Consider the following 12,876-nt stretch of genomic DNA (forward strand, 5'->3'; position numbering starts at 1 on the left):
AAAAAATAATTAAAAGTTTAAACATAACTGTAATTTTCAATAGAGATTAAAAACAACTATAATTAAAAAATAGCAGTTATTTTAAAAGTTATTTCTTATTTAAATGAATTAATATTTATATAATTCAATTCAATTTTTTATGAACATCCAATAATCAAAAAAATAAAATTCAAGATTAATGTTCAAGAAAAATTGAGTTGTCGGATGCATACAAAAACTCCGTTTTCAACACACACAATATAGTTTGAAAAATCTCAACAAAATGATTCTAACTACATCTTTAAAGATCACCAAACATGATCATAATTTGTTTGAGGTTAATTTAAGATTAATTATAACCTCGTTTAACGGTATTTGAAGATGTAGTTATAGTCGTTTCATCAAGATTTTTCTAACGATATTGAGTGTGTCAAAAATAGCTCTTTAGTATGTTTTTAGTTATTCATTTTTTCTTTTTATTTTTTCTCTTTTTTGTTTCTCTTTTATGTTGTATCACTTTATCTTTTTAATCATTTTATCTTTTGCATCTTCTTCAAATTTTAAGTTGATTTTGACAGTGTTAATTATTTTTTAAAAGAGTAAACATCACCATATAATTGTTATATGGTGTATATAATTGATATTAGAAAATATAGTGATGTACAAAATTAATATTAAAAAACATAATTATGTTCAAACTATATTATTGTTCAAATATTTTTCCAACCTATATCGAAAATCTTTAACAAACTACATCATTTTTCAAAAAAAATCCTTGATCAAGTGATATTTGTCCAGCCACGACATGCATGAAATGCTAATGGGCGAACACCCAGCAAGCAATATTTCATTTTGGCTCTTGTCATTTAAAATTTCCCACTGTCTGCTTTGATGTTTCTAAAAAGCTTCAATGTGACCCATCGATATTTAAATATCTAATTAAATCCAACAGAGTTCCCATTTCCCCTTTTTTTTTTCAATGTTTTTCTTGTATTTTCTCCCCTGGATTTCAGCACACGTGATAACGTGTAATTTATAAATAAACAAGCAAGTGAGGGAGGTAGTTTTGGTGGAAGAGTTATATTTTTTCCTTCTTAATTTAAATGATTGAGAATTTTATGAATACTTATTTTAATGGGCTTTGCTTTTTTATTTTAAAAAAGATTATTAATAAAAAGATTTGTTTTTAGAAAAAAATGCATCAATAAAAAAAATCCATCTTCTTAAAAACATTTATTTTTTAAAATTTGAATCATTATCTTTCTTGTAAATATCTATTTTTATTATAACATTACTGAGATAAAACGATTTTAAAAATTATCCAGATGATTCCATGGAAGTCAAGGCTTTTATAATTATTAATTGGTATTTAAATCTAAAAAGCTAATAGAATGTGCAGTCTGCACGCCAACACATGGGAGGTGCCCGTGCCTTTTGCACAACACGTGTAGAGCTTTCCGATGGTCAAACTTGTCCTTTCTGCTATGTTATTGAAAATGTCGTCGCATCATTTTCCTTTTGATGCAGCACATGTCAACGATAATGAGACAGTTTGTTCATATGGGCTTTTCTTCTTCTTCTTCTTTTCTCTTTTCTTCTTTAAAAATTACAAATTAACCTTCTTTGTTTGTTTTTTTAATCTCAAAAAAACAAATATCAACTAATACATTACTTTATATATATATATATATATATATATATATATATATATATATTTTAAAAAAAAAAAAAAAAAACCAGGCCTAGCATCTGACCCAATCAAGCAATGCCCTACGCACGGGCCTATATATTTTTTAAGTTTAATTGAGGTATCATCTGTTCATCTTTAAAATCCAGCCACTATGATGGCACACAAAAAAAAAACAAAAAAAAAACAAAGCCTTGGTTTTTTTTTACTAAAAAACTCATTTTCAACCTGTTTTGGCTAAAAGCATCTAGGAAACACCCTTAGAAACTTTGTGCAACAAACTCATGGCCATGAAAAACATAAAAAACCATCCTAAAACCTGAAATCCACTTGAAACAAGAAAACTTCTCGAGCTTAAATCTGATTTTTTAGATGTTTTTGAGATAAAAAAAAAAACATTGAATATTAACTTCTCCCATTATATGGAATCATTTTACAAAAAAAAAAAGATTGTTTTAGTGGCAGGATTCCTCACCAACAAACACTTTCTCTCTCTAAACAAGAAAATGATGTTTAATACCAAAATTGAATTTTATAAAATTCAAGAGACATGCTACCTAATAGCTAAAAAAGATGGGGGACTCAAATGAAATTTTGACATAAATTTTCAATACGCCATTTATGTTCTCAGTTTTTTTTCACTTCAATTCTCTTTCTTTCAATGCAACCCTCCTTTGCCAAAATAAATGCAATTGAACTCTGATTTAGTCTCAAAATGGTTCAACTGTGCAAAAAAAAAAAAGTTTGATGATCAAATTGAAATTTTTAAAAAATTACACTATTATAATCCACAATAAATATAAGCGAGGGTGAACAGGGTTTTGTGAACAGTGAAAACATCACACGTCTTAGCTTTATGTATAAAATAATAATATAATACACTTCTAAACAAGATATTTGAATAAAAATATTATAAAACTCAAATATTTCCCAACAAGATGTACCTAAACTTTATACATGAGAGGAAAACCAAGACATTAAAAAGAGAGAAAAAAACATTAAAAATAAAGTGAGGAAGAGTGTTAGAAAATCTAAAAAACATTGTATGAAACTCTTCCTTTACTTTATTTTTTATATATAGTGAGTTTTGAGAGCTAAAAGGTTAAATAATCAATTCAAAATTAATTTTCACCATTATCAATCTTTAATTAGCCACCATAGTTCAAGAATTAAAATCTAAATATAACAACCATAAATATGAATTTTTTTAGTTGAAAATATCTATTCAGATTTGCATAAAATACTTTTTGAAGAGACTGCTAACATTCATGAGTTGAACTTGACAAAACAATGAGCTGGGATAAATAAATCTTCATGAACCAGACCCGAGTTCAAATCTCAGTTGGTAAAAAATAATTTTTTATGGCTAAAAATATTATTTTACAATAAAATCAAATCCAAATCCTAGTCCAAAGCTCGAGCCAAGCCATGTTAGTCTATGTGCGTGTGAGTTTAAACCCACAATCCACTTTGTTTATGATCTCTCCCCTTTAAAATTTCGGATGCCCTTTGAATATCATCTTAACCTTTTAACTTTCCACTTTATAAACACCAAGGGAATTTTATTTATTTTCTAAACAAGATAGAAATTTTTAAAGAGTTGTAGGTTTGATTAAAACATATCTATCAAGAATTCTTTGAGATCAATTTATTATTCACCCGTAATTTATTTAAATCATGTTAATGTTCTATGTTAAAAGACATATATTGAAGATTAAATTTTAACAAACTTTTAATCCTAAAAATGAGTGGATCACATTCTTCATTCGACATAAATATACCAATTAACTATGTTCTTTAAATAAATTTCAAATATTATTCAAATCCGTTATAAAAATATGATAATTTAATGATAGTATAAAATAAATATATTATAATTTAATCAATAAGATTGTGTTTTGTTATTATCTTGGAACAAAACAGAAGTAAATAAAAGGTGCATATCTTACTGTAATTTTAACTTTAAAAATACATAAATTTACTCTACAACTATTTAAAATATAAATTTATTTTATATTTTTATATTTATTTCTTCGAATCAAAGACATTGTATTTTTCTGTATCTATTTTTTATATATATTAAAATACCATGCAAACGCAACTCAAAGGATGGTGCATGGAGATAAATTGCCTCTTTAAAAGTTGGTTCTGCATTTGGTCGAATACGAAAATAAAAATAAATTAAAAAACTTTCAAGAAAATCACAGCCACAAAATTACATTCCATCGTGAATATCTTCCTACAGATTAATAATTTTTCTTTTTTTATCGTTGTTGGATTTACAGAGAAACATCATAGGAGTGTAAACGTATAATAAACAGTCAATGATGACAGTGATGCGCACCAGTAGAGGAATATGTAGATTTACACCAAAGCGTGGTGATGTGAACAGAGTCGTTAGCTCCGGTGGGAGGTGGTGCAGAGGGGGTGTGAAAGAGAACGATAAGTTTTTAAGTGCCAGAGAGGCTGTCGGGTCATTATCGCTACTGTCGCTTTTCATTCACTTACAAATTTAAGCTAAAAAAAAAACAAAAAAAGGCTGTCGGCGCCGCCGTATATACAGCAGATGCTTGGGCCTTGAAACTGATTAACGTATATACAGCAGATGCTTGGGCCTTGAATGTGCCACGTTTCGCCCTCATAACCCGCCAGCCTTGAATGCTCTAGTCTACAGTGTTAAATTTAGTCCAGCTTGGTTAGTTTATTCGAAAAATGAAACAACTGAGTTTTAAATCAACATAAAAAATATATTATATAACCAAACTTAGATTGATTCGATCGAAGTTCTTAATAATTTATTTTATCTAGTTATAATTGACTAGATCAAATTAGTTTTTTTTTTTAAATAAAAAACACTATTTTAATAAAAATAATTCAACTTTGTTAATTTAGTAATTTATGATGTTGATTCGATATTTAATGATTTAAATATGTTTTAAAATTAATTTATTAATTAGATTATCATAATTTCATTTATACTGTATTTGTTTCTATGAAAAATAATTTTTTATAAATGATTTTTAAAATGTTTTTGTATTTATTTATTGTTGAAAAAGTTCGTCAATGATAAATATTTCTGGTAAAATTAAAATTTGCTTGGTTTTTATCAAATCGTTTCTTTAATCTTGGGAAATTTTTTTTTTAAAATTAATAAAAAATTCAAAAAATATATTGTTATTCATTGATTATATCAAATTTGATAATTAATCTTTTGATTATATATTTTTTTTGGTTTTTTTACTTGTTTTCAATTTCATCAGTTAAAATTTATTTTTTATATCAAATTTGATCTTCATTCTTATGGTTATTATTTTTTTAAAGTTTTTTTATCTATCAGATTTGATCCATATTTTTTATTTTTATTTATTTTATTTAAAATAATTTATGAAAATTAAAATTTTTTTTTCAATCTCGTCCTCTTTTAACTTCATTATCCATTAGATTTAGTTTTTATTTTTTGATTGTTATTTATTTTATTTAATATAATTTATGAAATTATAATTTTTTTGTTTAATTTCATTATCTTTTAATTTTTTATATGTTAAATTTGATCTTTATTTTTTTACTAAAATTAAAAAAAAATTATTTTCTAATTTATTTTTCATGATCCAACAAATAAATGAAGCCTTCGGTCTTATTTTTCATGGTTGCAAAGTGTTTTTTGCAAAGAATTAAGATTTCTTTTTGCTTTAATTTCTTTATATTATTTTGATGAGTTAATATTAATAATAAAATTTTTAAAATAAAAAATTTATTTTAATATATTTTAAAATAAAAAATATTTTAAATAACAACTATACCCCTATATGATAAGAAAAGATGCTATTTATGTAATGAAAAGAAAGGCGAAAACGAAAGAATGATCACTGTGCTAGTGATTAGCAACGGTGGACCACTTTCTCATATGGGCAATGTTAGGTATGCATGCTAGGTCAAGTACAATTTGGGTGGGCTTAGGCGGAAAGGTTAATTTAAAGAACACGACGAAGAAATAAGAACTTTGTAAAGTTTGGTAGGTGGAAAATTCCAAGTTCCATGTACGGTTACATTGAGGTTTAAGCTTTGATCCAATGGTATTGACCCAAGAACGAAAAAAAAAAAGGAATTGAGAAATGGATTATTATAACTTTAATATTCTCAACAATGTCAATGAGAAATTCTAGAGTGTAGTCATTATTGTATTTTAAACATAAAAAAAAATTAATTTTCATTCTCAAACTTTTTTTTCTACTCAATTGCTCCCTTTTGAGCTGAAATTAATATTCAATTATTTTTTTCTTTTTAGAAAAGAAAGGTTTGAATTGAAATATAAATAACCAAAGTAAAAAAAAAAGGCAGTTAAAATATATAACAACTTTTAATTTCAAATAAAAATTTCATTTTAATCTGTTTTTAATTAATATATGATTGGTCCCTTTGATCATCGAAAATCCAATTTTAATATAAAACTTCATTTCCCTCGCTCACTAATTAAAAGTCGAATTAAAATGAAAAGGTCGCGCTAAAACCCAGAGAGCCATGTAAGGCATGCGGTCACACACTTCTAAAGTTTTCTACCCTCCTATGACGACGATTCACCTCTAAACGCTTCCTCAACAGTCAGCTGTAAAAACGTACCGTCTGTCTTCTCTTCTCTCTCTCCTTCTTTGTCTCCAAAGTCGAGTCTCCTTCTAAAGTTCCACTTTCAACTTTCATTTACCTTTCACTCTTCTTCTCTTCCTTTTATGCACCCATAAAACACTTCTCTCTCTCTCTCTCTCTCTCTCTGCTCTACCCGTACCCAAAAACCTTCTCGAATTTCTTGCTAATCGAAACCTCATTTTCACAGCAAAAACACTACTTTAGCTTACTTTTTGTATCGTCAAGCAGTTTAACTCACACATACTAGCTAAAACGTAAGAGATGCATCCTTTTCAAAGCTTTTACTATTTAAATCAAGATGGACATATACCAGAGCCAAGCTTAGTCAACATGATGGACGGTACTGGGGAATCAATCCTGAGCTCAGCTTCAAAAACAGAAGCTAAAATATCAACCGAGTCATCGTGCAAGAGCCACAAAGAAACAGAAAGGAGACGCAGACAACGTATCAACGCCCACCTCTCCACCCTCCGTACTCTCCTTCCCAACCCCACCAAGGTTATATTACATACATACATATACGTGCATATATATATATATATGTATGTATGTATATGTATAGAATCCTCTTTCTAATACCTTAAGACCTAAATTTAAACAAGTTTGTAGTACGTTATTGTAATATGATAACAACTACGTTAATTTCTTTCTCGTGTATATAAACGCAGACAGACAAGGCCTCGTTGCTGGCTCAAGTAGTGCATCACGTGAGAGACCTAAAAATGAAGGCAGCTGGGTCGGCAAGGCAGTATAGTAATAACTGTAGCAGCGGATTAGAGACCGAAGAGAACTGGCCGTATCCAGGAGAAGTAGACGAGGCTACGCTGAGTTGCTGTGGTCATGAAGAGAAGATGATAAAAGTGAGTGTTTGTTGTGAAGATAGACCGGGTCTGCATATGGATTTGACCCGAGCGATTAAGTCTGTGCGGGCCAGGGCGGTGCGGGCCGAGGTGATGACGGTGGCTGGCCGGACCAAGAGTGTGGTAGTGATGAGGTGGGATAATGGCAGTGGTGGAGAGGAGGATGTTGGGATTTTGAAACGGGCTTTGAACGCTGTTGTGGAGAACCGGGCCTCGGGTTCTGGGTTCGGCCAAGTGGTCCAGGGGAATAAAAGGGCGAGAGTCTTTGGTCTGGTTAGTGGTGTTGATAGAGATAGAAATTGACCGTTGAATTTTCATAATCGAGTAAAAAAAATGGAAGCGGTGAGTTTGGATACAGTCAAATGTTTATATCTTCAAAAATAAGTTATATGACTACGTATGGAGGACTCTGTTTATGCATTTGTTTTTTTCGTTTAAATTAGTCTTTTTAGCGGTGGCGGGGCTGGGGGGTGGATGACAGGACGAGGGGCCGTCCTCCTCCCTGATTTAATTTGTTTCCCCTATTCTAGAAGTATCATTTAGTATTGAACTAGGTTATCATCGCTATTGTTGTGGCGCGAATCAAAAAAAATTTAGAACATAGGAAAATAATATTTAAATTATCCAAAATTTCTTTTGATAGGTAATAAATGTGTGTTTGAAAATGCGGTGCAGGTCATATTTTTTTTTAATTTTAAATTTTTATTGTTTAAAATTATTTTTTTATATTTTGCAGATCGTTTTGATGTGTTGATATCAAAAATAATTTTTAAAAAATAAAAAAAAATATTATTTTAATATATTTTTAAGTAAAAAACACTTTGAACTATAATCATTACCACATTTCAAAATACATTCTAAATTTAGTATAACAATTTAAATTTACAAAATTTCAACCTAATTCTTTATTTAACCTAAATTTTAAGTTATATCATATTAGAGTTGTCTTGATATGAACCTTATCAACTTGGTAGGTTAAAAGAAAAAAAAAATCAAAGGAAACAAAAAAGAAACATGTCAAGTTCACTCTAATCAATCCACCAAACTCGTGACCCGTGATATTGAATTTATTGGGTTAAATTGAATTTTTATTTTATTATATCATAAAAAATATGAACATCGATTCACAATTAACCTAATACTGGATGATAAAATCTAATAAAAATCCAACATTAAAATATGAAATTGGGAAAAAAAAACCAAAATGTCAATAACAAAAAGCAAAAAAATCCTAACCGACTCTTTACTTACCCAAGGTTTTAAGTTAAATTGTGTAAGTGTTTCCTTGACATGACCTTATAGTCTGAGCAGGTCTTAATAAATAAAATTTGAAGGAAAAAAAAAAAGTAAGTTTCACCCTAATCACATCGTTAAACCCATGATCTAAGTTGTAGAATTTATCGGAATAAATTATTTTTTTAAAATTTATTATATGATATAAAAAATATGAATACTGATTTGCAATCAATCCAATAATAAATAATAAGATTAAATAAACACTTGCTATTGAATATAAATTAAAAAAAAAATTGTTCAATTAAAAAAAATCACGGGCTTATTACAAAACAACCTAAACACACGGCCCATACTCGAGCTCATGTGTTCATGCCCTTATTTATTAATTTTCTTTTATATGAGGCGAGCGACCTGCTTTTATATATATATATATATATATATATATAATTTAAGTGATAGCAACTTATCATTTATCACACAAGAAAAAATATTGGCGGGGCTACCATTCGAACTATGATCTTCAATACGTTAACGCCGCATGTTAGCCAGGTGAGCAACAAAACAATTATTTTAATAGATAACAAATATAATATATTAACTTGGTTTATTGTTCATATAAACAGTTAAATTAATCCCATGCCTTTAGTTATTCTGTCATGTGGTAAGTAATATTTTCTTATAAGTAGCTGTATTTTCTTAAAACAACATAGTCCATGTCCTTAAGCTTGCAAGAAAAAATTATCCATGAAATATTTAAAGAGAAGTAAATAGTGCCTTTAAGATATGGATTTCAGTATTTTGAACTCACTAATTTGAGATATAAATGATAGACATGGGCTCATACAAGCTTAGACCCAAATCATCTTTAATAATAGGTTCGAGATAGGCTAGCATAAACCCAGTGTATTGGTGATTTGAGCTTAGGATAATTCTAGACAACCCACCATATTGAGCCTAAAACTTATTAACTCAAATCCAAATCACTAAAGTGATGAGTTTGGGTTAGGCTTGAACGATAAATATCTTTTAAAACATGTGACACATGTGATTAGATCGGAAGCACAATGGATGAAAAAATTGAGAAGTTCGATCCTCAACAAATCAAATGTCGAAGAATAAAATCAAGAAAAAAAATCAATTATATTAAAGGATTTCAAATAAAAAATAGCAATTAAAATATGTGGGTAAAAATAAAAAAAATATAAATTAAAGGACAAGAATAATTTTTTGATTGGAAGGTTGATTGAAAAAATATTAGTAGAATGACAAAATAAAAAGTAAAAAAAATGAGAACTTGATTAAAAAAAACAAAACACCACAAACTTGGGTTGAAATATAAAATTAAAAACCACTAAAACTTTGACAAAATAGCAAAGAAAAAAAAAACAAATTGAAAAACATTATACATGTTAAATTAGAATTGAGAATTAAATTGAAAATAAATAAAACTTTAATAAAAGCACCAAGAATAAAAGCTAAAAATCAAAAGAATAAGGACTGAAGTTGAAATATCAATAACGAAATGGACCAACCTTTATTTTTCGACTAAAAGAGAGAAAAAAAAAGAAGAAAAAAAGGCTGACCTGTATCACCTGCCGTACATCTAATAAAATAAAAAAATAGCATTTTTGTCACTAAGAAGTGCTGCATGTCTAAATTGAGCAGGCTCCTCCAACACATTAATGCTTGCACAATACTCACCATTAAATTTTTAAAATGAAACAATATTTAATTAATACAAAAGAACATTCATGCCCTTGATTACCTTAACAATTACCATAAAACCAACATAAAAAGACCTAAAGGCCGTTGACCCCATGGTTAAAGTTTTTTGGTACTAAGGATATACTTGTTAATTCAGTGTATATTAACAAACAAAAAGACTTATCTATCCCTCCTTAACATGTTTATAATTTTTTTTTTGTTTTGGAGGTAATTAAATCATTTTCCTGTATAAAAACATGTAAAAAACAACTATACCCGAACAAAGTTTTAATAACCAATGCACTACGTAAGAAACCAAAAATACTCCCAATACAAATGTTTATGAATTTTTTAAAAAAGAATAAAATTTTCATTTTTTTGTTGTGGTGAATAGATAAAAGTGTCTATAGTTATGGTGAAATTGCCTTCCCCTTAAGGCTTTTTTTTTTAATGCCTCGTGTGCCTTCCTTTACCTCTGAGTAATTTATTTATTTATGAATCAAAATCCAATGTTGACAAGTGAAGTCTGAGACAAAAATAATAAGCATGCAAGTCGAGACTTGCCTAGGACAAGGGCGGGAAGCGAGATGGTCTGGCGAATCCCACAGATTCATACTCATGTAGCTTTTCTACTAACTGATTTCCAAGTGTCTAATCTTCGCAAGTCCTCTGCTCTCAAATTACAGGCTAAAAAACTAGTTCCATTATTGCAACAATGGCTGCTTTTAGGCCTTTCTCAGTCAAAGGGGAACCCTTTCAGCTCACCCCTTTTCAGCCATCATCAATTCATTCACGGGAATTGACCTAGTTTGAAAACAGCAAGCTCTTTTCTCTCAGCCTCTACTTATATTCTGATTGTTTATGTGCTAATCTTCGATGACCAAGGATACTAGCTTGCTTGTTCTCTGACTTCTCCTTCCTCAGGAGAAACTGGGGGAGAGTTGACGATACTTTGTTGCGGTTATCACCTTCACTCAAGTAAGTTCATGCATGCACTTATTATCCAGGGTTGTAATTGATAGAAACCAAGGATTTTTTATATATTGTTTTATGTATTATTGATTTAATGTTTTGATTATCCACTGTTTAATTAAGGGTTTACTATATTGGTTTTACCTATACCTATCAGCGTGTACCAGGAAATCTGCTGAAATTCGAATGAAATTGATCCTGTTAAGGAACATAACAATGACCAGGCCTGTTAATGAACTTGTTAGCAAAGAAACCAAGCTTCTGAAGTTTCACAGGGGGGTTTAGTAAATGTGACTTTTTTCTTTTTTTTACTTCAATTATTTGCGTTTAGATTTTGGCAGACAACTTGTCAGTTTTCATTTACCCAAAAAGAAAAAAAGAAAAAACTTGTCAGCTTTCTCCAAATGCCAGTACAGAATCCTAATTATTTTGTTACATGTTTCACTTGTTAACTTTAACCAGGGTTTAAACCCTCTTGTCCTGCTTCACACTATCACATATCGAAACAATTCTTTTTCCATTTTTGCTTCTCTTCTACCCCACCAAACGGTAGGATTCACCCCCCCCCTGGCTGTTGACGTCATTGATTCTCGGTGGTTATGATCACGCAAGGTCATAGATTCCCTTTTTTCTGCTTTGAAATGGATTTTTTTATGAAACAATAATGCAAAGTTGACGGTATTCATGGCCAGAGTAATTTTATGAAATTTTCAAAAAATACCTACTACTTGAGAGTAAAGACACTTTCAGTTTACAGATAGCAGATCAGGCAAGTGTAACTTTTGCTGGTGATGCTAAAGTTAGCGATGCTTCCAGGTTCCTAGGATAAACTGGGAGTGTAACATGTGAGGCGCGTACTTCACAATCTCAATGATCACTTGTCTTCATTTTCTGGGAGAACTCAGCTCTGAGATTAAATGCTTCGAGCAGCTCTACAGGACTTGCTCAAGAACTCACAAGCTTTGAAGTACTGAATGTCCAAAACAGATGGCGGGGCGGACTTCTTTGATCAAATTAACGAAGCAGAGGTTTCTCATTTTCAAGAAGCACAGATACTTGTTAGTATCATATAGCAAGCAAAAGAGTAATATTATGGCTTTGAGAAAGTCCGTTTGCTTTTTCATCCTTCTGTCATCCTGCGCTGTTGAACAGGGGAGAAGTGGAGCTTTTCAAAACTCTTTCTGAGGCTCAATCAGCAAGGTGTTAAGCATCCTGGGATTTCAACCTGGAGAGAAGCTTTTATGGTTCGAAATGTTGCGAATCTGTCTCCACCTCATCTTGGTTCATAGATGGTAATGGTCGAGCTTCAACCACCGTCTTCTTTTTCTTTCCTTTCTTGATTCCATCACTGTGTTGTCAAGCTTCCCACAGTCAACATCAGGCATACTAGCATCAATTTCTTATTTGAGCAACACGCAGGTACATCAAAGAAACGAAATTCAAATTCATGAGCAATTAAATGAAGCAACTGACACAATTCAAACAAAGGACAAAGCTCTCAATTTGATTATTCATTATTCATCTACACTAACAAGACTGTTCGGATTTATTCTTATTGATGTGGATGACTTATTACTTAGGCAACTCTCCCATATTCATTCATCATGTATTGCAGCACTCTCCCATTGATTCTCCATCGAAAACCTCAGTCACCTTCACTATTTCCTTGGTGTTGAGGTGATTTCCACACCTGAAGCATGTTTATCTCTCAACAGCAATACATTCGTGATATCCTGGTTCGTTTTAATATGAAGGGAATCAAGGAATCAGTAACACCTCTAAGTTGCTCTACTTGAC

The 12,876-nt window shown here is 30.2% G+C and overlaps 1 protein-coding gene across 1 annotated transcript; it reads left to right on the top strand.

The window, feature by feature from the left end:
* Window positions 1-6,245: 6,245 nt before the first annotated feature.
* LOC118031556 (transcription factor bHLH30) lies at window positions 6,246-7,589 on the top strand. The gene is made up of 2 exons (XM_035036005.2): window positions 6,246-6,805; window positions 6,976-7,589. Exons 1-2 carry the CDS (start codon window positions 6,569-6,571, stop codon window positions 7,468-7,470), a joined length of 732 nt encoding a protein of 243 aa, XP_034891896.1. The 5' UTR covers window positions 6,246-6,568; the 3' UTR covers window positions 7,471-7,589.
* The last annotated feature ends 5,287 nt before the right edge of the window (window positions 7,590-12,876 follow it).

This window comes from Populus alba, chromosome 11 (assembly GCF_005239225.2).
Source record: "Populus alba chromosome 11, ASM523922v2, whole genome shotgun sequence".
NCBI lineage: Eukaryota > Viridiplantae > Streptophyta > Magnoliopsida > Malpighiales > Salicaceae > Populus > Populus alba.

What these genes read in the sequence shown, in the direction of transcription:
- LOC118031556 (XM_035036005.2), top strand. Translation starts at nt 6,569, where the DNA reads ATGCATCCTTTTCAAAGCTTTTACTATTTAAATCAAGATGGACATATA. An exon ending in TCCTTCCCAACCCCACCAAG is followed by an intron (nt 6,806 to 6,975) that starts GTTATATTACAT and finishes ATATAAACGCAG; the next exon opens with ACAGACAAGGCCTCGTTGCT.